At 39.7% G+C, this 26,596-nt stretch overlaps 1 protein-coding gene across 1 annotated transcript in view; it reads left to right on the forward strand.

Moving 5' to 3' along the window:
• SCN8A (sodium voltage-gated channel alpha subunit 8) overlaps positions 1-26,596 on the forward strand; it is a 145,902-nt gene that overhangs the window by 58,757 nt on the left and 60,549 nt on the right. The window contains exons 3-6 of the mRNA XM_018565420.1: positions 14,226-14,344; positions 15,172-15,261; positions 17,027-17,155; positions 20,898-20,989. Coding sequence (XP_018420922.1) covers positions 14,226-14,344; positions 15,172-15,261; positions 17,027-17,155; positions 20,898-20,989 — 430 coding nt within the window. The remainder of the gene's footprint in view (positions 1-14,225; positions 14,345-15,171; positions 15,262-17,026; positions 17,156-20,897; positions 20,990-26,596) is intronic.

Genomic DNA, 26,596 nt, shown 5'->3' on the forward strand with positions numbered 1-26,596 from the left:
AGGGGAGCAGCAGCGGGGGAATGTTTTCACAGCACCTCTCCTCCCCGACACAGGCGTGGATTTGAAGGAACCCAGACCGCTGCAGCCAGCACCAACGTGGAGGAGAACAGCGGCAACTAATCGATGATGAGAATCGTTTCCAACGATTCTTATCGATTTTAATCGATTTAATTAAATAGTTGTTGCAGCTCTAGCCTCCGGAATACCTAACTGTATCCCAGACCTGCAGTGTAGGCCTCATAATCAGGTTGCATATACGTGGCTTGTCAGCAGGGCTTAGCATAGGCAGGTTATTGACTTAGATGGGATTGCATTCTAAAGCCGCTCTGGCAAGGTGACTCCTTGGTTGCTATTGAGCTGCGAGACTTGGTAATATCTAAAGAGGTTTGGACACCTAAACCTCCAGCTAGTTTGCTGTGGATAAAAATCAAACAATCAAGTCTCGGACTATTGTTGCCCCAAACAAACCTCACTATCTGACGTTGGTGAGATCTTAGAACACGGGGGAATATAGAAATGGGAATAACTCCTAAAATAAATGAATTTAGGAAGGTATGATTGCTGCTATTTTCCCTAGTCAGGAGGTGACGAACTTGTCCCAAGCTTCTAAAATGTATTTAGGTTTCCTCAATAGGGGATGGTAGTTAGAGGCATAAAGACCATCATCGCAGCCAGTCAAGTAAATTTCCAGGTACGGGAAGGTAGAATGTATCCAGGGAAAGTCAAAAGTATTACTCAAGTGCTCAGTGGTTGTGGGAGAATGATATTAAAGGCTTTAGACTCGGATGTATTAACAATGAGGCCTGACACAGATGCCAATTGAGAGACTCAAAAGACGTTGGGTTGGTCAGATACAGAATAACATTATCCACAAACTTACGCCGACTTAGTGAGGAGGGCAGAAATAGGTGGGGAAAGGGGTAGCCCTGCCTGGTGCTACACAGATTGGGAAAGGGGGTTGATTTGAAGACTGAGAATTTTACTTAGGCCTGCTAAGATAAGTACAGGACAGGAATCCAGGTGCAAACTGAGTCAAAAGTCTTCCTAAAAAACAATAGACAAGAGAAAAGTGAGTAGTTTATGTGTTCAGCCTTGGTGTAGCTGTAATATGTGCCTAACACTATTCCCAATGCATCACCTTTTTACTCATTTTAATATTTGATAGATTGTTAGAAACATTATCAACCTAATAATGATGTTGATGCGTTTGTAGGCAATAGTTTTTCTTTTCCATAGTATCTGTAAAAAGTTCTTCCCGCAAATAAAATGTCAGATCTTGAATGTGCCAGATTAGTTGCTCCCTGTTCTCTGGGTCTATTCATTGTATTCCCTATGATTTGTAAACAGTTGTACATCCTCGCGTTGGCTGCCTTGAAAACAGTCAGCAGATGTGCTCTTTTACATTCTTACTTTGGCATCTCCACTAGTAGTTGTAGTAACCATTGCTGTAGAATGCTAACCCAACAATTATTCAACTATGTTAAATTATTATAGAACTGGACCTATTTAGATAATAGCTTTTTAGGAACAGTAGATAGACACTAGATTATCTTTACCACTAGTGATTTGGCAGTTTTCTTTGATTGCTGAAGGTGGTAAGTAAATGCATTATATAAGTTGTCATAATTAATGGAAGACATTTAGCAGTCTTGGGGTGCAAGGAGGATCTGCTTTTATCCTTGCTAAGGGAGGGTGTAGCAACAGGGAATTCTAGCTTGAGCACTGTTTAGTACACAGTGCTGTGTTTTGTTTTTGAACGCAGAATCCTAAAGTTAATGTCTGCAGTGTTTGTGTTATTTTCCTTTTTGTTGTATCAGTGTAGTGTTTCAGTGCTTTAGATAGTATTGTCCTGGTCAAGAAAAGCATGGCCTTCCCAACCACCCATTTGACATTGCCCCAAGGCAAGTTCAGTCTGTAAATCTGCAGCACACTCCAGCTTAGCAAGTCTTGTGCAGAATTTTGCTGACAGGGTCAGACACTGTGTGCCATTCCAGTGTGATCTTTGATTACATGCAATAACAAGTGAAAGCTCTGCTGAATGCATTTAACAAAGATTTTAATTTCAACTGGAGTAATTATAATGTGGTAATTTTCCAAATATATCAATTCAGCTAGCTGAAATGTGACTGTGAATTAGCCGAACACAAGGAGAGCTGGTAGGTGTTTCTATTCGTCTAATGGTTTGCAACAGAAGGAATAGTGGGGGGCTGATTTTCTTTGTGCCAGCTGGGTGAATTATTAAGCTTTGGAATTACTGTGCATTTACATTTTTTTTCTTTCTAAAAATAGCTTAATTAAAATGGGAAGAGGTGGGTCTTTACAAAAGGTGCATAAGAGGTTGATGCTGTGACCCAAAGCAAATAAGTTTTCATTCAAAGCCAGAAGGAAATGTGTTGTGTATTTAGCTGAAAGTTTTCACACACTTTTCCTATTCCCTAGTTTTTTTTTAAATGCCCACATGCAGTGCACATATAAGTGCAACTTATATCTGCAACATTGTATTTACAGGTTGTGGCTAATGGAGAGGTAATTTTTTTTGTTGGCTATAGATATTTGTGAAGATGAAGTTGTAATTAGTATGATGGATACCTACATTTAAGAAGGGCCATTGTCGGCAGGCTTTGTTAAGGATTACTTCTCTCCCTATACAAGTCAATGAAAATGCAAACAAAGTTGGTGCAGCTTAAAGTGCCTGTACACCTATCAATTATTGTTCGGAAATTGTCCACGAATGGTCCTTGCATACAATAATTGATCAGTAGATGGGAACCCAACGATTATTTTTTTTTACTGTACTCCTGGACAAATTTTCTCGAAGGCTGAGGCTGGAAAACTTTTTTCGAATCGTACAAAAATCAATAGATTAGTGGCGTTTTCGTCTGAAAAAAATCGCAACATGAACACTGCACATGCGCAAATGAAAATCCATTCTTTCGATCAATAAAATTTGGTGTTAGTATTGCTAACGAACGAACATCGATACAACATTGGTCTGTAGTTGATTGGGAATTCGAGCAGAAATTGAACAATGACGGCACTAAAAAAAATCTAATGATAATCGCAGAGTGTATTGCAAGCTTTAGAAAGATGTTAGCTGCAGCTTAGGTTGCCAACTGCAGGTCAAATGCACCTGTCAATGAATTTTGAGTGTTCTCAAAAATGTCTCAAACTGTTCTTAAAAGCAGGCTGAATGCTTCTAAAGCAAATGTAATTTCCCCATCAACACAAGACCAAAGTCCTTCGATATAGACCATAACGGAGCATTAGGAAATCTGACAGAATATTTTCACAAAATGATTAACCCAGTACAGCCATGACTTTTATTTGCTCATACAAATGTTGGAAGCTCTGCAGAGAAGGGAATTTTCTAAAGTCAGTAAGGTTGGAGGAACATTTTTTTAAAAATAGCATCTGTGCCCTAGTTCACCAATTAGACAAATGCATTCAAGTCCAGGGGAACTGTGTCAAACATTGTTAAATGCAATTACAGTTATGTTATTGGTGTTCAGAGAACATATGCTTGCCCTGCCTGCCTATTCCCTATCTCCAAAACTAAAGTAACCGACCCTCCCCCTCACGTAGCTGCATACTTACTGAAATCTTGCAACCTTGGCCCACCATGCTATTTACATAATTTGGGTCAAATCTGCCTTCCTTAACCTGCATGCTGGATCTGTATAGACTACTATAGGACTGTCTTCTGAGCATCTCCTGCCGCGGTAGACCGCCCTATAGACATCTTCTTTATTGACTGCACAGACATGGTCAATGCAAAGAAGTTTTTATCAACAGGACCTACCATTGCAGGAGATTGTGCGATGGAGGTTAGTATACATCTCGGTAGGGGTACTGTAGGTCCAGGTGGAGACAGATAGGGTAGGTCTCATTTAATGTAAATTGAAATGAGTATGAGTGTAGCTTACAGTCTTTCTAGCCTGGAACAGCCTGTGCTGTTTCTGCCCTGTCAGATCCCAAATGTGGGTCTGTAACCATATATTATATGTGGCTTACACATTGACACTTTTGTCAGCACAAGCAATAATGCACCATTGCTTTGGAGATTGTGACATGTACAAATGAGTCGGCTTGACAAAGTGATGCACATAAGGAAACAGCAGTAGGCATTGAAGAAGGGTCTTCATGTTTCAGCTATCCACGCAGACTGTACATGGAATGTCAACTTTCTTTGAGAAGCAGTTGTGATGTTCAAGTTCTTTCATCTAAGATACAAAGATTGGAAAAATGAAAGCATAGGCTTTAGGTAATTGTTGGTTACATGCTGAATTACCATTTAATTACTCGTATGCATTACTTCATTTATTAAATTTAGGTGACAGTGACTTAACAGGGGTGTGAGAAAAAAAACTTCTTGTCCAAGGACTAATGTGGGGGCCCAATTTACTTGTCCCTCATGACAATCTACTTGCCCTGATACAAAAAATAATTTTAACCAAAACCGCATTTAACCGTGCTAAGAAAAAGCTTTCCATTGGTCAGCGCAGTCAGGTGACCACACTGACCAATGAGTGTTTGTGATTTGTGCGTGTTAGAGAGCGCTGCCGCCCAGCTACTACAATATGTCACACGGAATAGGGGCAACACTCCGCGCGCACACGCACACACACACACACACACACAATGCCCATTTGCATGCAGATGGTGGGGGCGACAGGGTTGGTTTTATTTTATTATTTTTTACTTTTTATTACTTTAAAAAAAAAATGTCACTTAACTTTATTGCTATCACACAGGGGTTAAAAAGCACAAGTGACAGACTCCCCTTATGGAGCCTGCTCTCTAATATAGAAGATTGAGAACAGCATTGTGCTCGATTTCCTGTGCAGCCCAGCTTGTGACTGCTGAGACAGTGAGTACAGTGCTCCTGTCTCACGATCACACAAAGCAGATTGGGGAACAGACCTGTCTGCTCCTTGCTCTCCATCCTGATATAACTTGCCATGGTCCTAGGTACCCCAGAAAAGCAGGAATACCCCGAATACCATGGCAAGGAGGTCGGGCTAGGGGTAGTTCAAGCAGGCTGCTACAAGTGATGTGGGCAGATGTATAAAATGAGTGGCGGCTCCCCTGCTTGCTCACAGCAGGGCTAAATGTAGGGAAAAAACGTCATGTCCCGGGGGTGGGGGCGATAGGAATTGCACACCCCTGCTTAAGTAGCCCATAAGCATGACGAAGCGTAGACCCCCATGGCCTTTTTAGGCTGTATTAAATAATTATCACAAATTAATGGTGACAGGCTGACCTCTGTCAACCAAGAGCTAACGGGAGGAACATTGGTTGGATAGATTAGAAAACCTGTCCTGATTTGCTATTAGTCTCACATTATATAAGTGGAATCAGGAGTATGTACCTGAGCAGTGCATTTCTTTCATCTTCCCTATTCACTGAAATAAACTTCCTAGATTGGCAGTAGTCTTTTTGACATGAACTGATTACTGTATATGATGTAAACTATGATAATCCACACAGAAGAAATAGAATCCAAGAGATTGCTAGATATGATACAGTTTAGGTAGAGTTTACTACCTACTGGAAATGTGTAGTCAGCTGTAAACCACCCAGTTGTAATGACCAATGTCCCCAAATATCCTAGGGATGCTGAACTGTCATTAAACAATGACAACTGGGCGGAGCCAGCCGTGACGTCACGGCCGGCTTCAAACAGTTGTTGTTCGTTGGCCGGGAACTGCTAAAAGACTCTAGCAGGCCCCGGCCAATAGGAAACAGTTGGGCGGAGCTAGCTGTCACTGCTAGCTCTGCCAAATAGTTTTGAAAAAAATTATAATTGTTTTTATTTATTTATTTTTTTAAATGTATTATTTATTTACATTTTTAAAAAATGTTCTTTCTACTTTTTCCCCCCAACTTTTTTCATTGATTTTCTATTCTGCTTGGTACCACGGAGGTACCGAGCAGAATAGCCGAGCCGGATGCCGTGAATAGAGGCGAACGGCAGAGAATGAGCTGCCGGAGCTTCAGCTCAGCCGATCCAGATTTCCTTCTGCACTTCGGCTCAGCCGAACATGCAGAGCATATTTGGCTGACCGAAGCCACCTAATGCACGGCTGATTTCAGCCGATGTACAGCTGAAATCAGCCGTACAAGCCTGAAGTGAATAGCCGAACAGCGTTCGGTTCACTTCGGGTGGATTATTCACACTTCGGGTGGATTGTGAATAACCCTGTAAATTGTTTTTGTGGTAACTGCCAAGAATTCCAGGGAAATTTTTTTTATTAAAAAATGTATACTCTCCTGATCCTCAGAGCTGGCTTGCTGTTAGGCTGGTCCTTCCAGCCTCTCTCTGACACGCTGGAGGGAGCACTGTCACAGCCGGCCAGCACTGAGGATCGGGTGAGTATAACTTTATTTTCCTTCCCAGACCTAAATGAGCACTTAACCCTTGGAGTGCAGAGAGAGCCCCACTGCAAGGGTTAATAAAAAACATTCCCCAGAGTTCTGCTTTAAGAGTCTGTTCACAGTAGATGAGTTGAGGCTGCGCTGGCCAGTTTTTCCAGTGCACCCCAGTGAACAGACAAAGCAATTTTGCCTTGTTTTTAATCGACTCACTGAGTGCAGTGGTGTGCTCTGAAAAAGTAAAACATGCTGTACTTTTTTCAGCACAGCATGGTGCAATGCAGTACAGTGCCGATAAATCGTAATGAAATTTCACTAATGACATTTTAATAAACTTCTAACAAAAAAAAGTAGACACGGCTATGTGCTCGAATCTGTGCCTCAGCACTGTACATGTCGGTGCGCACCAACAACCATGCGTTCATCAAGAGAAATTTAAGAGAGTATGGCTAGCCTTAAGGTGCCCATACACTGCACGATTCTTGTACGAGAATCGCGGGAAATTTATACTGTACGGTCGCACGTCTTCCGTCGAACCAGCAGGCTAGAAAACCCGCCGGTAATCGTACGATTCTCGGCGAGTTAGTGGCCTGCTTGTTCGACAACTGACGAACGGGCCGGTGTGCACACGCACACACTGCCCATTTGCCGTCCTCGCAAGCCCGCCCCTCATTGCAGTCATAGCAAGCCCGCCCCTCAAGGGGGCGAGCTTGCGATGATTGCAAGTACGATCTGCCTGTCCAAGATGGGCAGAACGTACGTGTTTTTTTAAGTACTTTACAACCCTCGCAAGACAAAAGTCTTGCAAGGGTTGTAAAGTGTATGGGCACCTTTTACAGAGTTCAAGTAAGCAATCTACTTCTGCTCATGATTCTTTTTGGGAATGATTCATCACATCCAAGCTCTTATTCCTTGAACTTTTCAGTGTGATACTTTTGGCTCTAGTATTACTGTATTAGTATTTATCATAATGAAAATATAGTATTAACTTTGTGTAATTCATTTCACCTAAAGTTTATGGGTTTGATTCATATTAAGGAGTTAGGTTTATGGGCTAAAGTAAATTTAAATAGAACTATGGGCAGAACATTCTAATATTTACATATTCTTAACAAGCAGTAAACACACTTTTAGGTGGTTGGAACATTTGGAGATTTGGACTGCTCCATGCTCTCTGTAAGAGCTGCAGGCTAGAGCTCCAGCATGCTGCCAACGCAGGGCATTTTGATATTCTGCTACAGGACTAACCAATTTAAAAAAAATCTTTGCATTTTAGTGAGTCTGACTGCATCATATTATTAAACATCAAGGTACAGTTGGACTTTAAAACAAGCCTTCACTGCTCTGCATTGTCCTTTGTAGCTGCAGTCACTTTGGAATAATTCCTCCTCAAAGTTTGCAGATGAAGCTTGTCAGTTTTGCTTTCACATTTTCTCCATAGCTCAGCTCCCACTCATGAGTTGTCAAAACATTTTTTTGTTTTGCATAGAGTATGGAATGGTTAAAGTACAACTAAATGCTCTTGTATAACAGTCTGAACTACAAAAGCACTCCCAAATGTAGTTATTATAGGATGCACAACCTTCTTAAAACTTTGTTTACCTTCCCTGACGAGGCAAATCCTCTGTCATATGTGTTTCCCCCTCCCAAAAACCGGTGTTCCCAGTTTGAGGGTTTTAGCAATGGGGCAGTGCTGCCAATCCAGAAAGCAGTGGTCAGGACTAGGTGTAGACAGGTGTTGATTAACAGGCTACAGGCTTGTGAATCAGCAGTGACCATGCTGAGAGTCACACACCGCCCCTTCAACATTTTTTCATCCCACTGTAGTGCAAGCAGGCACAGACTACATGAGAGTGCCAACTCTGCTCTGAATTCAGGAGCAGTGCAACATCGTTGCCACACCATCACTGGAACCTGCATTAAATGGACTACACTGGCAGGATCAATAGGTATTGGTGGCACTTTGCAGGGGGACTCAGAGAAAACTGTACCTTACAGCAATAAAAACCCTTCCTTAAACCTTTCACATGTTCTTGAAAATTAACAAAAGAAAGCTTTGGCTTTACAAACACTTTAAAGGGATAGGTCAACGGGATTTTAAGCTTTTTCAACTGCTTATAAAATTACTTAGAATGAATGCTGCTCCTTGATGTTTAAAAGTTTTTTAGTTTCCAGCCAAATCAGTTGGTCCCCTGAGCACTGGTCCTGACGTCATGTTTTAGAGTGACTCCTTTCTCAAGCAGAGTGCTATGCAGTCACCCTTGTGTGTGTGCTAGTAAGCTGTGTGTGTCTCCACAAACACACAGAAAGCTCCCTCTCCTCCCTTTTCCAAGCTGGTAGATGAACAGTTGCTGGAGTCTGCTCTGTCCTTTTGTGGTCTTGTAGTGGACAGGAAGTTCAGGGAAGCTGAGCTGAGAGACTTGGAAGCAGCTGTTCAGAAACATGTTGATTGTAAGTGTTTGGGCAACAATTTAAAGCAATGCTTTGCTGGGCAATGTATATTTGTTTGATCTGGTTTTATTATTGAAAAAAGTTTAATACTACTTTAAGGGTCGCTACATGACTGTTACTTTTTTGCGGATGATTTATTTATTTTTGGGTTTTGATACATTATTTTGAAGCCATACTTGTATAATACTTGTCATGAAAATCAGTTGTGCCAAAATATTTGTGTTGAAATACATTTCTGTTGCTTAGACTCCCATGCCAAAAACATTTGAGCCAAAGCTGAAAATTAAGATATGGATAATGGTATTCTGCTCTTTTTCAGACAGAAATGATCACATTTGCTTTCTGGATGATTATTGTGTGCAGTAGTATTTTGCAGATCACTCATAGACTTACTACCAAAAAGCCTACTGTAGGCGTATTTCTCACAAGTATCTGTTTGGTCATTCCTTGGGATGAGAATGATCAGTATTGTTATCCCATTGGGATTCAGTTTTGCAGGAGTGCTTGCAGTCTAGCAGAGATTTTAAGGCAATGCATTTCAGATGTGTACGTTAGGGACCTGCTGAAGTCTTTCTTCTGGACGGGTTATCATGCCAGCAAAAATGTTATTGATCTTGCTTTCTGCTTTGTTGACTTTTCCTTTAAACCTTACAGGAAACAGAGATGCACAGTTTGCAGATTGGAATAATTTCAAAAAGGAGTACTGCACATCATTTTTCAGTTCTCTTGGTTAAAATAATAACAAAAAAAGAGTACTAAACTTTATAATCAGTCGAGTAAAGAGCTGTAAACATTTGTATTGTGCAAGTATAAAACTGTATGTATGTATGTATGTATGTATGTATGACATTTTATTTTCTTATAGTGATAAATCATCCTATCTTGCAGCTAAAATTGCCCTTTTAACAGCACCATATCAAGCACCAGGTCTAGCTTAATAAAAAGTGTGATTCCAAGGTAAATATGAAATGTTGGGCCAAAGAAGGCAAACCTAAAATTCTGACATAAGTCTCTGTATATTAGTCTTAAGGGACTATGTTCAGGCTATGGTCCTTTAATGCATAAATGGCTTATTGTTTACCATTGGCCTGACTAAGACCAGCACTAACTTTTAATCATTTTCACTGATAGCAGTAAAAGCTCCAGTTGCAAATCTGAACATTGTCTCATTTATATCAGTTGGCTAAAGCTCAGCCATTGAAGGCACCCTGACAATTGAAAACTTCCCACTGGTACCCTATTAATCGCCTCAGTGCGACTAACTTAAAGTGACATTAAACCCTCAGATTTTTTAACATAAAACAATACTGTAATGTGTGCCTTACTGTAATCCATGGTTGTTTCCCTTCTCTTTGCTGCTCTTCCTTTTAAATCTGTATCTCTTGTCATGCTGGGCAGAACTTCTGTTTTGCAGCAGACTGCCTTGTCTCAGGAATGGATACACAGTGTCTGTGTATAGGTTTGTATAGGCTTGTAACCTGAGCCAGCACTACAGGAAGAGGCCCTGAGCTGAAAAGGGAAGTTCTCACCAAGCATGAGAAGACATGAGGATTTAAAAGGGAAACAGCCATGGATTACAGTAAGGCACACATTACAGTATTGGTTTATGTTAAAAAATCTGAGGGTTTAATGTCACTTTAAGTGTATGTGTAAGGTTTACCAGTTCTTCTCCTGGTCTGTGATGATAATGATGCTCGGGCATGGTTTTACCTTTTAGTCGCTGCCTTTCCTGTAAGGCAAGTAGGCTTACTGATGCTTGGCTGCCCCCCAGAATGTCAGGCACTACGCTATATTTGCAGAACCAGGACACTCCCCAGCAACCCGAGAGAGAGAGAGAGTACACATACCTGGTCAGATGTCTTTAAGATGGTCAAAGACTGGTGCAGTATGCAGGAGTGACCAGCACTAGTGACTGGCTGGATGCTGAGTTAGCAGTAGTCAGGGCTGACAGCAGGCAGTAGTGTCATCTGAATCCAAGCAAGGATCAGTCCTTAGAGTTTAGGCTGAGTGATTGAAAACTTCATCTGAGATGCTACATGTGTGTTTGAAAAAAATGCTGTATTTCTTATATACCTCATTTTGCTTGAACTATCCATTCAATACACAGGCAGGGGTGACAGCGTACAGCTAAATTATTAAATGTTGATGTCATTTGTGATGGGAAGTGTTGTGTGCAGATAGAAGAAAGCACTTTAAAGTGACACCAAACTCAGGAGTAAAATCTTAAAAAGGAATTCAAGTACCCTATTAATAAAAATGTATCTTATTTGTGTATGACTCAGCTGTAGATCCTCAAACCATCTCTGAATTGGTGCTAACACTGTCCTTCCTTCTGGAGGGTGGCTACTTTTGTTCCCCATGGTGCTTGTGTGTGCTGTAGAGTAGCCACCACTCCAAGCTCACTCCTGTTATGAACAAATGGACAGTATTGTTAAGATACCTAAATTAATTTTTAGGCTTTAACTCCTACATTTAGTGTCACTTTAATGGGTCTGTCCATCTGCTTTTGGTGGATGCTGGAGAGTGAACCCATTCTGGGGTTTTATTATTTAAGAGACATATGGTGTCGAGACATATGTTCTTGAGTTCCTAGGTCTGTACACCTGCAACCCAGTGTGCTCTGTGCTGTGACTGTGTTGTTGTTTTTTTTAAAGGAATGTAATATCATGGGTGCAGTTGTTGACTACTTCTGGAATCATTGACCTAAAACATGCATGCAGCCAAAGAAATTGGAGTGATGTCTGAAATTTCTGGAATCATTGACCTAAATCATACATGCAGCCAGAGAAATCGGAGCAATGTCTGAAACCATTCATAAAATGCAAACATTCTGTTAATGTAAGACAGAGGGGAGGAGGGACAGGCAGTGTGGCTGCTGTGTTAGAGAGCCCCTAGCTCTCTTCCCTAGCTCTCTTATCAGAGGAGCACCAGTGTATAGTGAAAGCTATACTACCAGCAGCTTAATGAACCAGTAAATTGTAAACCAGAGAGAGGTGGGATGTGGCATACACCTCTTTTCACTTTACGCCTTCTAAGTTAGTACATTTTAAATAGTTTTTTTTCCTGGAGTTCTTCTTTAAGCTCTACTACAGGGAAAGGAATTGACCATGTTCACTTTGCAAAGGAAATTTACTCTGATCAAAAATACTGGTTTTTAAATTTCTCTTGCATGTGATTGGGGTACTCTTTGTGATTCAAAGTGAATCTTCCCCATATTTACCAATTTAAAGTGGCACTAAACTCATGAGATAAATCTTAAAAATGCATTCAAGTACCTTAACTAGTAACAATACTGTATATTATTTGTGTATCACTCAGCTGTAGATCCTCATCATCTCCTGCTTTCCAGCTCCATTGTCAGCTCCTCCCATACTCGCCTCCAGGACATCTCTAAAGTCTCTCCCATGCTCTGGAACTCTTTACCCCCAACCTGTCCGTCTATCTCCCACCTTGGCTGCCTTTAGGCGTTCCCTTAAGACCCATCTCTTCATGGAAGCCTATCCCACCTCAAACTAACCACTCAACCATCACGTTCTCAAACAATTCATCCCCACACAGCTACCTCCTCATGTATCACTTGACCCTCCCTTTTAGATTGCAAGCCCTCAGGGGCAGGGCCCTCCTTACCATCTTGTCTTGAATTGTATTGTAATATCTTCCTTATATTGTAAAGCGCTGCACAAACTGTTGGCGCTATATAAATCCTGTATTATAATAATAATAATAATAATAATAATCTCTGAATTCATGATGACACTGTCCTTCCTTCTGGAGGGGGGCTACTTTTGTTCCCCATGTTCCCTGTGTGTTTTGTAAGGTCGCCACCGCTCCAAGCTCGCTCCTGTGATGGACTACAATCTCAATACAAATTAGCTAACTAAACATGAGATTGTAGTCCAACACAGGAGTGAGCTTGGAGCGGTGGCTACCTTACAAAACACACAAGGACCATGTAACCTGTATTTTTGATCAGAGTATACATGCTTAATTCCTTTAGTAAATTGGGGTCTGTATGTTTATTATAAATAATGCAGTTCTGCCTATAGATCTTCTTTAAGCCCATATTCATAAATGTCAGAATATCAGTAAAAACAAAACCCATAACAGGCTGAATATATGTCTTTTTAAAAAAGCTTGAATGCACCTTCCAATGTATTTTTTTTTAAAGGATAACAGAGGTCACCTCAAAGTTCTATAACTTGTATCAAAATTTGTGTATCCCAGTGTACAGTTTTTAGTTGAATTTGCTTACAGTAGAACTAAACTCTCACAAAAGAATTTGTACACTCCTTGTTGGAACTTCTTGTCTGCATTTTCCATCAGGAGTGCACAGAAAAGGGGGACAACGCTGCAGCTACATAGTCAGGTTGGAAAAAAAAAGACACAAGTCAATCGAGTTCATAAAACCCCATAAGGCAATCGGATATTCCCTAAAACAACAATCTCTGGTACTTATTTTACTTATAAGAAGTCAATATCTAGTAATACTCTGTGCATTTAGGAATACATCCAGATAGATTTTTTTTTTAAACAGTTAACTGAGCTAGCTAGAACTAGCACATGCAGAAGTCTATTCCACATTTTCACAGCTCTAACTGGGAAGAAGCCTTTCCGTATGTAAAGGTTAAACCTCTATTCCTCCAGGCGCAAAGAGTGCGCCCTTGTCCTTTGCAGTGACCTTAAAGTGAATAATTTGGCACCAAGCTCACTATATGGACCATTTATCTATTTATACATGGTGATCATGTTCCCCCTTTATCGCCTTTACTCCAGAGAGAACAAATTCAGTTCAGCTAATCTTTCCTCATAGCTGAGCTCCTTCATGCCTCTTATGAGTTTAGTTGCTGAACTAAAACAAGTATCGTCTCCCTAGGAAAGGAAGTGTCTATGGATACACCTTTCTGGGGTATGATTTAATAGGACTATTTTTTTGACTTTACAGGAACATGTGTAACAGCACACTGTATTTGGTTTAGGTATTTGGGTTAAGATACACTTCAGTTCAGAGGCATGCTGATCCACCCAAAGGCATATGTGAGGAGACATCATATGCCCTATTTTGATTCGATATTCTCCTTTTCTTATAAACAGGAGAGTTGAGAGTAAGGGTAAATATAAAATTCTTGTGCATGTAGTTAGATGGCAATAATGCATGATATACTGCATACTGTATATTGTATAGTAATGAGCAATATGTAGAATTTGTTTTGGAGAATATTTTAGATAACTGGGTAATACGAAAAAGGTTGTTGGGCCATTTTGCTCTTTTTATGTTCTGTAACTAATTACTGGAATTATGGGACTTTTTGTACTAATTGAATGCAAGCTGCGAAAATGAAAACTAAATTCCCTTTTGATGTCATTTCCTAACCTATGTCTTTCTTTCTTTTTTTTATCTGCAGACCTTTATAGTATTAAACAAAGGAAAAACAATCTTCAGATTTAGTGCCACACCTGCCATGTATATTTTAAGTCCTTTTAACCCATTTAGGAAAATAGCTATTAAAATTTTGATACATTCATATCCTTTTCGAAAAAGGTGCTTTATGCTATGTGTGTTTTCCTTTATGAATAAATAAATATTAAAGTGCAACTCCACCCAAAAATGTTATGGTTTTGAGTAGCATAGGGAAGGTTAAAAACTCACAACATATCCCACATATTTTGCTTCTTGAATCCTTCACCCTTACCTTGACAGGTCACACGACCAATACTGAGGCATTGGTCAGATGGTTGCTGCAGAGGTCATTCTTCAGGCAGAACCACTGACTACCAGCAATTGGTCCTGTGACCCACTACTGGAGGGATTCAAGTAGAAATGGGTCTTTGTGGGCCATATTTGGGATCTCTCTTGGCCTTTTTCTTAGAAGCTACAGGGGGTAATGAGGTTAAATGAAACCTGTAATGACTGAAATACAGACAATACCGTTGCTGATCTCCCACTGAAAATACCTGTTGCCTGTTACTGTGACTTTCTGGTTTTAATGTATTTTGAGTTACTGACCTGTAACAAGTATGCACTTTAGGACTTCTGACTCCACTTGTTCCAGATCTGTGACTCATGATGCATTGGTACCAGAGATAGTCAGGTAACTAACATTTTCAGACCAAGGTCAGTGATGTCAGTGATGGCAGGTACCCTATTTCTTTTTTGACAATTTCGTCTCAGTTGATTTTATATGCATGGCATAGATCTACTTTCATTTTCAATTTAAAAATAACAGAATGATCACTAAAATGTGTTTTTTGATATATTTTTTCTTTTAAATTACATTATTTTATTATTTTTTTATTTACATTTTTCATTTTCTTTTAAATTAACAGTATTGTTCCTTAACCTAAGTATACAGTATTTAGCATGATCATTATGCTCACTATTTTGACCAACTGCGTATTCATGACATTTAGTAATCCCCCAGAATGGTCTAAGCAAGTGGAGTAAGTACTTGTTTTATTTAATCATTTCTATGTTTCATATTGCATGTAAGATGTGTGCTTTGGCAGCTGTATGTTCACCAGGTAAAGGAGAATTAATTGACACACAAGGAGGTACAGCCTTGTGTAACCCTGCTTAATATGCATACAAATCATTTTTATAATGTACTTATTGTTTTTTGTTGTCAGATTTGTGCAACTGTAGAAATGCAAATGGAGATTGCTCTTGGCTTTCTAAATGTTGCATGTTAAGCTGGGGACACAGAGCAAATTTTGTCCAGTTCAGCAGGAATCGGGCAAAATTCGATCCGTGGCTAGGGCCACACACGGATCGAATTTTGTCTGATTCCTGCTGAACTGGCCAAAATTTGACTTTTCTACATCCCTTCCACAGAAGTCGATCATTAGGTTGACTTTTGCTGAAGGACATGCTGAAAAATCGGTTGAACAGTGCTTGCAGGTAATAAGCTGCAAGCTTCATTCGCATAGGCGTGCACAGCCTGTTGCTTTAGGGTGTGCACACAAAAGTACATACACACAAACACACACGTGCATATAATACATACATAAATACACAGACCTGAGGCATCCCGGATTCACATCTCTTCTGTCCCTTACCTCTTCCAGTAGGGGTGCAATAGGGAAGTAGGGAGCCTGACAGGTGGTCATGTGACTTCCTGATTGGATGGGAAGCCTAAGAAGCTGCAGTCACACTACCTTGCAGCTTCCCAGGCACCGAGGACTGTGGCTCTTATGTGAGGAATGTAAGTGGCAAGTGCTGCTATGCTTTGTATCACTGAGCCAGTCACAGAAAAATCTTTGTGATCTTTTCACTGGCTCAGTGATTAAAAGCACAGCACTCGCTGTTATGGTTTCAAATTCGGGCTCAAAGTGATTAAGATGCTCCTGTGGGCACCTATGTCCATTTGGGTATTCTGACAGTGCCTGGCGCCGCTGTGAGAATAATATATGCACAGCAGGGGATTTATTCATCCACACCAATAGCGTGGATAGAGGAATCTGAGGCGGAATAAAAAAAATATGATTGTGTGTACCCAGCTTTAGTTGTGTCCTGGGCAGCAATCCCAAAGAAAGTCTTGTGGAAACCTGTGTTTTGACAGTGATATCCATAAAAAAGCAAAAAATAAAACTTTTGTAAGACGAGTATGCAAACTATACATACTTGCTATCGGCTTTGATTTGTATTGGGCAAATATGACTGCTATATTCTGAAGCAGAGACACCTGGACATTCCTTATTTTTGGATGTTGCCTATTTTCTGAAACAAAATGCTGGTGAGAATGTGTTACATTGCACTGATTTTGCGTGTTTTTTTAGATTTCTTGCCCCACCCACCATGCAGCTATAGCCTCTAATGTGGTGCCAGTGTAGCATTTGTAGTATTTTCAGATACTATGATAAAGAAATTCTGCTATTAAGTATGCATTAGATTTCTAGCTGCTTAATTTGCTTTAGGTTACTGCACTTAAGCAGCTAGTCTTGTCAGGTACTTGGTCCTTCACCTACAAAGAATACCACTGTCATTTGGCAAGCTATCTGTACAAAATTTTATGCACAGGCTTCCTATGTTTTAATACAATACAATTTCGCAAAGCTATCCTTCAGATGTCACACTTGGCAGGAACAACTTTTCAAACGACATTTAGAGATCTCGTTAATATAAAATGAAATATCCATACATCAGTTGTTTGTGCTAATATATGAATATACTGCGCAATGTTAAACCTAATGCTTTTGTTTTTCTAAGGTACACCTTCACCGGAATTTATACATTTGAATCACTTGTAAAAATGATTGCAAGAGGTTTTTGTATAGATAGTTTTACATTTTTGCGGGATCCATGGAATTGGTTAGATTTCAGCGTTATTATGATGGCGTAAGTATCTTGTTCTTTACCGTGCTAAATGTTCTTATTTCTAGACATTGTACTGGGATGTTTGAGCTGAGTTTTTGGATGTAGCTAGTCTAAGTTTATTCGCATGTTGATGGCAGGGTCGGTTTTCATTTTTTTTAAAATAGCCTGCTATACAAGTGACTTGGGCGGCTTTATAGCCGCCTAGATCATTTGTATATAATGAGCGGCCACTTCCCCCAGCTCTACATTTAGCCCTGCTTGCCCAAAGCAGGGCTGAATGTAGAAAAAAAAACACCTGCCCGGCCGATAGGAATTCTGCACCTCTGATAAAGGAAGGAGCTCCCATCAGCTAAATACACAGTTGAAATACTCAATTACTGGGGATGCACAGATACCAGATCAGATACCAGTGCCGATACTTGGCATTTTCATGAGAACTACCAGGGTTGCAGAAGTTGCAGCTGCTACTGCATATACTGTTTTGCTTGCCAGTGGATTTTTAATTTTGTTTAGCTTTGTAGTTTACTCAAATCAGTCAGTCCTGTGAAGCACTAGCAACCCAGCTTTCCTGTGTTCTTTCCCTCATTGCCTCTGAATTTCAGTGTTTATTTTCTCAAACTTTGGGTCTCGTAATGCAGTACAACAGCTCCAAGACTGCAGAAAGTCCAGTCTGAGGGAATGTTTTACAAGCAGGCAAACAGCTTCTGCTTGTGATTTCACTGCAGATTCTCAGAATTCTTGTCCCCAGAGTCAAATGCAGCTAATTAATCATATGGATATACTGTACCTTGTGTTGTTGTTTACGGCTCTGCTTGTAAAAAGAACTGTATTGCCCATGTAATATGTAACTACACAGACTCATTTTATCTCGCAGACCTGCATATTGGGCAGAAGTTTTTTTAGGTGGGACAGCCAGAACACATAGCACTTGGCTATACCTCCTAATAGCATTAGGCTAAGTTACTTAAACACATGCCGCTAAAGGAATGGATTGTGGGATAGAAATGGGGTAGAGGAAGATGTTGGTGACTCTGTCACTTTAAGAATGATACATAGAATAGTGGGCCAGGATCCTAGGCTTCCAGTATGTCCTAGATAAGCTCCATCTTGCTTGAAGGGGACACCATGTTGCTTCTACTAGCAGTGGCTGCTGCATGCTGACCTGGCCCCTCCTGGCCCTGCCCCACGCTAAGCCAATGAGCAAGAGCATTCCTATAAGTTGGCTTTTATCCGTGTCAGATTTCAACGCCCTCCTTCCTCCTGAAGAAGCTATTTTAGTGAAACGCATTGAGGACTCAAACCATTACAGCATTATCAAGTTATGAAGCATTTATGTACATTCATGTCGGAATCACTGACGTGATGTTATATAGATATGTGAATGTATTGAAGCACCTATACATACTGTATGGTTTACCCTGAAGTTTTTTGTTGTTTAATGCGAATAAATAAACATTATTTTTAGTCATGTAGATACAGGTTTAAGTATGTACCATGAAGGCCCCAAGCACTACCAACAGTCTGTCATTAAAAAAATGAAAATTTGCTGGTAGGTTTAATGGGCCGGAACATAGAGGTGCCCTTACATACCTACAGCAACTTTGCTAATCAGAATTTGCTTGGCATTAGGGGAAAAGCAGGGGTTACTGAAAGCTACAACAGGTTTGTGCAGGCATGCCTGGCAGAAGCTTTTCCAAAAGATCCAGTGTGTGCCAAAGCTTTACAAGCCGAAATATGCGCCTTTATCTGAATTGTTATGCCCTATTTTACAGAGAGTGCATTCAAATAACTACAAAAATGGAACCATAGAGAAGTGATGGCAAAAAAAGACCAAGTGGTCGGCCCCAACTCTCTAAAATGTCATGGCAGGAGGTTTTCTGTTTTTTTTTAAAGGGCTATTTTTACCTTTTTGCTTTCTGATCTTGCCCCCTAAGCAATCATATAAGTAAAAAGGACCTGCTTGATATACACTACAGTCACCACTATAAACAATACAAAATACTGGCCCTCTGGTACCTGTGTGCACATAACTGAAATAAGCTCTTTTAGGCTTGATACTTTCCTTCATTTAGATGGATGAATAATTAAAAAAAGTAAGACAGTATGCCCCATCTGTAAAGCAAAACGTTTTTGTAAGCCTGGAAGTTCTGGCATTTATCTTCCCAGTTATTCCATTTAGATATTTTATCTCTGCATTATAAAATGTTTTATATGCAGGGTACTTTTAGCTTTCTGCATAATAACTGACAACCTTTCTGTTTTTTTTAAACAGCTTTGTAAAAATGAGAAATACTGTTGTTGGTTGCAGTGAAAAACACATTTGTGTTTTCTTTTATGTTCATAAATGAGGCAAAAATCAGACAAAACATATTCTCCTTTTAGCAGCTGCTTAGTGTGTCCTAAACCTATGCTAAGTGGTTTGAGACTGGGGATTATGAACATTATCATTTTCAAGTAGTAGAGATTTTACTATTTTCTCAAATGGCCTTCCCCTTTCTTTAAGGAAACCTGTGCTAAGAGAAATATGGAGACTGTTTTTCTTGACCACCTTTTAAAAAGGCAAGCCGTGTGGTGTCAATAGTTTCTGAGTCTCTGCTATGAAGCTGCAAGTGATATCAGAGTGAACTTCTGGGAGTTGGTTTACTAAAAGCAAATAGCCTGTTCACTTTGTAAGAGAATTTGCACTTTGCAGGGGAAGACTTCCCTTAGTTTAGTGAATGTGGTGAAGTTCTGCTGACTTCCATCATCCAATCATGTGGAAACAAAAACACTCTATTTTTTTATTTTCCTTGTGCATGATTGTGTATTCTTTGCATAGTGAAATATTACCACATTCACTAAGCTAAAGGAAAGTTGCAAAATGTAAATTCCCTTCCAAGATGAACAGACTACTTGCCTTTTAGTAGTAAATCAACCCCATGATACTTGTCCTAGTTCAGTACCTCAGAATATTCAGTAACTCAGAATGTCTTTAAGCTATTGATTAGAATTCTCAGAAGGAGGTCTGCAAAGACAGGATACATATTGCTTTCATTCAAGGTTTTCATCAACTTATAACACCCGGTTTAGCAGTAGCAGGAAGCATTAGTTTGGGAGTGTTTCCGTTTATGGAGATGAAGAGCCTCCCTTGTGAATGTTAAACAAAATTGCATTTGGGCGATGGCTACACATGGTGCCACCCTTTTAGTGCTAGAAAACAAATAGTATACAAATGCTATACTGTGAAGGAAAGTGTTCTCTGAATCTAATCCTATGTTAAGAGGCAGTTTGTCTCCAATAACTAAGCCCTCATGGAGTTTAAAAACAAGGACATTTGGTTTTCATTAGGCTCCTAAAAATGTCTAGGTTATGGAATTATAGGCCTTTAACCTCATACTAAGATACAAAATACTCTCCAACTTTGGCCAGATTTATACTCCTTTAAAACACATAGGTTTGCCTATGAATTACTATAGGCCACCTAAAATATCAAAATATTCCCATAGGAACAATCTGGATAATGTAGGGCCTACATTTATCCATCCACTACATTACAAGTAACTCTGATTTGATTCTGCAGGTATATAACAGAGTTTGTAAACCTAGGCAATGTTTCAGCTCTGCGCACTTTCAGAGTTCTGAGAGCTTTGAAAACTATATCTGTAATTCCAGGTAAGGTGGCCTGCAGTGGATGTTAGGTGTTGGTTAGGCCCTGTGACGTACTTCCTGTTGTAGTTGTTTTGTGTTTTGTCATTGTGTTTGTGTGTGACCTCCCTTATTACAGATATGTGACAGAGTTTGTGGACCTTGGGAATGTCTCAGCGCTGAGAACATTCAGAGTTCTCCGAGCTTTGAAAACTATCTCTGTCATTCCAGGTGAGATAACGTTTAAACACTAAGGCTGATCTTTCATGCACATTCTATTGTTTCTTTCAAAAATGGTGCAACACATTTTTGGTTGGCTTTGCAGTCTGCTTTTCTCTCACAAGTATACTGTTCATAAAACACTGAACACTTTAGAGTAGTGCCTATGAATATATATTGCAGAGTTCATAAGACTGATCAATGCAGTACTCTTGCAACTAGTTGATTCACTATTAGGAATGCAAAAGGGAATGCATTATGTATTATTGATGCAAGCATGCTAACATGCCATGATATCAATGTAAATGTAACACTAAAAATTTATTTAACATGGAGATAAATGTTTTTTGTATTGCTCCATCTTTTCATGTTGTTGAAGTAAATTTGTTGACATGAAACACTTGGTACGCACAAGACTCTGTGCAGCTGGGTAATAAGTAAAGGAACATGGCCAGTTGTTCTGTTTGCCCTACTTTACGCACACTACAACTTTTACTCTACTTAAGTTTCAGTCCTTGAGCTGCGGTGATTACAAATTTCACATATATAATACTGGAGGCATTTGCCCAATTTGGTTTCATCAAGACTGCCAAGCCTAATGTTAAAATGCAAATAAATTTCTTGCATGTCTCAATGAATAGCCTTTTTTTCCTTTTTATTTATTTTTTTACTTTACCCCAATCAAAGTGAACTGTAAGACAAATAAACTGTGTTATTGGTTAGTTGTATTAGTTATTGGATTTCCATCAATCATAACATAACAATATCTGTTTTATTACAGTGAAATGTTTTTACCTTTTTAGATTGTAAATTACAATGCATTTTAAAATCACTAATGATATTAATTTATACTTGCACATTGAAACTTTTTTAGTATATTGAGGATGTAAATAATCTATTGATGAAAATTGCATTTTCGTATACATCTGCGTTATTTACAAAGATGCAAATTATATCTTGATAGTTAATGCTTTGAAATATACTGTGTATTTGTCTTTTGCAGTATGCTCTAATTGGTACTTTTAACTGGTAAAATGTAAGGTATAGAATCTTAATGTCCATTGATCATAAATAAAGTTGGCAAGCTATAACTTTAGAAAAAATAGGTTAGAATGATAGTATTTTGTGTGTGCTGAAAAACCAAAAAAAAACAAAAAGAACCTACAGATGTAGTGTTATGTTTGTAACATATATCTTATATATGTTATAATGATTATTATGAATATTTTCAAACATTTAAATGTTTTTTTATTATTTGCATATTGTTTCATTTTAATTATATTACTTTAGTGGAAATATATTGGTATTTGCAAATTTACTTTGAGATTTGAAAGCACTTCAGCCTTGGAGTTTAAATGATTTGCATGAAAACATACCCCTTTCAAGCTTGAACCCACTCATGAAAATGTTTGCTTCGTGTGTTATGATATAGATGCATGTTTTATTTGCTATTGCTCTTTTACTATCAGAACTTGTTTAAGATGTAAAATTCTGTATTAATGAATTGCTAATTAAAGAACATGGGAAAATGTTCTTTGTTTAGCCACATGATTTTAAGTAGATATGAAAGCAATATAATTATTAACAGAATCCTACAGCAACAAGTGAAAGTAGGTTATGACGCTGCAACTTTTTGCCTTGCAAGTATGTAAGGCATTTTCATCTGCTCACATTTAGAAAGGTATTTAGTGAAGGTCTATAATTTTGAAATTGGCCATTTAGATGCCAGTTGTATCAAAGGGCAATACACAAAGATGCATAACCTGTATAAAAGATGAGTAACCTGTATAAAAACATGGTTCCCTAAACTATCAGAGAAAAGTTATATGGTCTGAGTAACTTGGGGGAATCTAATAAAACTGGAGCGGTCAGAATCTGGGGCAGTTGCCCATGACAACCAATCGGCTTCTTTATTTCATTTTCAAAGCTTACCTGAGCAAATTGAAGAGAGGTGCTGATTGGATACTATGGGCGACTGCTCTAGATTCTGTCTGCTCCAGTTTTGATGAATTACCCCCACTGTCCTCCTATTCCCAACCTCTGGAGAGTGTTCCATTTGGAGAGTCTCTAAGGATGACTACAGCTCATAAAGGCTGATTTACTGATGGAGTTGAGAATAAATTGTGTGTATATTCACTTCAGTTATTTAATAATGTAAATCTGAATAGAGTGGATGAATCCCATCATAGGGTGGGGCATGACAAGACATGCCTGCTTTCTACTAAGGGTTAAAACCTTTCTGAAGGAAAACGATGAAAAAAATGGATGGCCTTCATCATCATTGAAAGAAACTTAATTCTATAATGCCTGTCGCTTTGCTGTCATTGTATATCAAATGGCTTAAATACTTTGAGAGACTGACACAGCATGCAGATCCAGAAAATCAGAGTAAAGTCAGAACTCCTAATCTAAGTACATAATGTAGGTGATTGTCTCAAACTACAGAAACCTTTCATTCAGATTGAAGTATCTGTCCATAGGACCACTTTAAGCCATACACTCCACAAAGCTGGCCTTCATGGAAGAGTGGCCAGAAAAAAGTAGTTGCTTACAAAAATAATAAGCAAACGCATTTTCTGTTCACCAAAAGGCATATGGGAGACTCTCCAAACATATGGAAGAATGTACTCTGGTCAGATGAGACTAAAATTGAGCTTTTTGGCCTTCAAGGAAAACGCTATGTCTGGCACAAACCCATGGCCTCTCAACACCATCCCCACAGTGAAGCATGGTGGTAGCAGTGTGGGGATTTGTATCATTGGAAGGGAGTGGCAAACTGGTCATAATTGAAGGAATGATGGATGGCGCTAAATAAAGGGAAATTCTTGAGGGAAACCTGTTTTAGTCTGCGAGAGATTGGAGACTGGGACGGAGGTTCACCTTCCAACAGGACAATGACCCTAAGCATACTACTCAAGCAACACTCGGGTGGTTTAACGGGAAAACTTTACATTTCCGGGAATGGCCTAGTCAAAGCCCAGACCTAAATCCAATTGAGAATCTGCAGCATGACTTAAAGATTGCTGTACACCAGCAAAACCCATCCAACTTGAATGAGTTGGAGTAGTTTTGTCTTGAAGAATGGGCAAAAATCCCAGTGGCTAGATGTGCCATGGTTATAGAGATGTACCCCAAGAGACCTGCAGCTGTAATTGCTACAAAAGGTGGCTCTACACATTATTATCTTTGGGGACGGGGGGTGGGGGGGGGTGAATAGTTATGCATGCTCAAGTTTTCAGGTTACTTTTGTCTTCTTGTTTGTATCACAATAAAAACATATTTTGCATCTTCAAAGTGGTAGGCATGTTGTGTAAATTAAAAGATACAAACTCCCAAAAATCTATTTAAATTCCCAGCAAAATAGGAAAAAAATGCCAAGGGGTGTGAATACTTTTGCAAACCACTGTATATACTAAGGACATATACTACCACAGATTTAAACAACTACCTTAAAGTGACAGTAAACTCATGAGTTAAATCCTAAAAATGCATCCAAGTACCTTAACTATTAACAAAAATGTAGCTTATTTGTGTTTCACTCAGCTGTAGGTCCTCAATTCATCTCTGAATTCACACTGACACTGTCCTTCCTTTTGGAAGGTTGCTACTTTTGCTGCCCATGGTCCCTGTGTGTGTTGTTAAGTAGCCACCACTTCAAGCTTTCTCCCGTGATGGACTACAATCTCATGTTTAGTTAGCTAATTTGTATTGAAGTTATAGTCTATCACGGAAGAAGGTACGGGGACCATGGGGCGCAAAAGTAACCACCCTCCAGAAGGAAGGACAGTGTCAGACACCTTTAACCCTTTCGCTGCCAAGCCCTCCGGAACATTTTTCAAATCAGCTGGCCAAGCCATTTTTGAATTTTCTGCAACTCAATTATTCCACATATGGAAGCTTGACATTCCTATGCTCTCAGAGGATGACTGGGGTGTGGGATTACACAATACTAATGACCTCAGCGAAAGAAAAATGAATGCAAGCTAAGTTTTTGCATGGAGTCTACTATACCCTCCAAGGCTGCACAGAATCAATACATTGGTCCCAGACACTTATTATAAATGTCAAGCCGAAGTCGGCTCTTTCATGCAGACAGTGTTGAGCCAATGATTTGTATCTTTTGGACCTAAATTGTCACCAAAATCAGTAGTTGCAGGTCCCTCCCTGGGCTTGAATCCTTGCTGCTACATCTTGCCATACAAACTGACCTAGGAATTCCAAAATATCACTATTTGCTAAACTTTTGCTGCCTTTTACACTAGAAGAAATAATATCAACTGACATGAATAGAGGCTGTCCCGCAAAATTTTTAAAATGTGTTCCATAGTTTCCATTGTGACATTTTTGACTATTACCAACACATTTTTTTTCTCAGCGTCTGTTTTATACAGTTGTCCACTGATTGCACAAAACCCCAAAATGGATTGACTTTTATATTGCTTTAAACAACTATTGTAATATAACTTTTTGTACACTATATTAAACAATCACTTCTGGCTTTAAACTCCATATATACGTGAAATACAGCTTTAGGCTTCATTTTGTGAATGGTCAGTAGGAGAGGGATGAGGAGACATGGCTGCAGCACTGGGGTCTATAAGACCTGCAAAGCATACATACATACATTATATTGCCAAAAGTATTGGGACACCCCTCCAAATCATTGGATTCAGGTGTTCCGTGAAATTTCCTTGCTACTAAATATTCAATGGTCAACTGTTAGTGGTATTCTAACGAAATGGAAGCAACTGGGAACAAAGCCTTCTTGCTCCAACTGGACTGCGCACCAAATATTCCACGGTCAACTGTTAGTGGTATTCTAACGAAATGGAAGCAACTGGGAACAACAGCAACTCAGCCATAGAGTGGTAGGCCATGTAAAATGACAGAGTGGGGTCAGCGCATGCTGAAACGCACAGTGCGCAGAAGTCACCAACTGTCTGCAGAGTCAATAGCTACAGACCTCCAAACTTTGTGTGGCCTTCAGAACAACAGTGTGCAGAGAGCTTCATGGAATGGGTTTCCATGGCAGGGCAGCTGCATCCAAGTCTTACATCACCAAGTGCAATGCAAAGCGTCGGATGCAGTGGTGTAAAGCACGCCGCCACTGGACTCTAGAGAAGTAGAGATGTGTTCTCTGGAGGGACGAATCACACTTCTCTGTCTGGCAATCCAACAAACGTGTCTGGTTTTGGCGGTTGCCAGGAGAATGCTACTTGCCGGACTGCATTGTGCCAAATGTAAAGTTTGGTGGAGGGGGGATTATAGTGTGGGGCTGTTTTTCAGGGGTTGGACTTGGTACTTTAGTTCCAGTTAAATGAACTCTTAAAGCATCAGCATACCAACACATTTTGGACAATTTCATGCTCCCAACTTTGTGGGAACAGTTTGGGAATGGCCCCTTCTTGCTCCAACTGGACTGCGCACCAGTGCACAAAGCAAGGTCTATATAGACATGGATGACCGAGTATGGGGTGGAGGAATTTGACTGTCCTGACCTCAACCCGATAGAACACCTTTGGGATGAATTACAGCGGAGACTGCGAGCCAGGCCTTCTTGTCCAAAATCAGTACCTGACCTTACAAATGCGCTTCTGGAAGAATGGTCAAACATTCCCA

Source organism: Nanorana parkeri, unplaced genomic scaffold, assembly GCF_000935625.1.
Source record: "Nanorana parkeri isolate BGI_ZX_2015 unplaced genomic scaffold, ASM93562v1 scaffold846, whole genome shotgun sequence".
NCBI lineage: Eukaryota > Metazoa > Chordata > Amphibia > Anura > Dicroglossidae > Nanorana > Nanorana parkeri.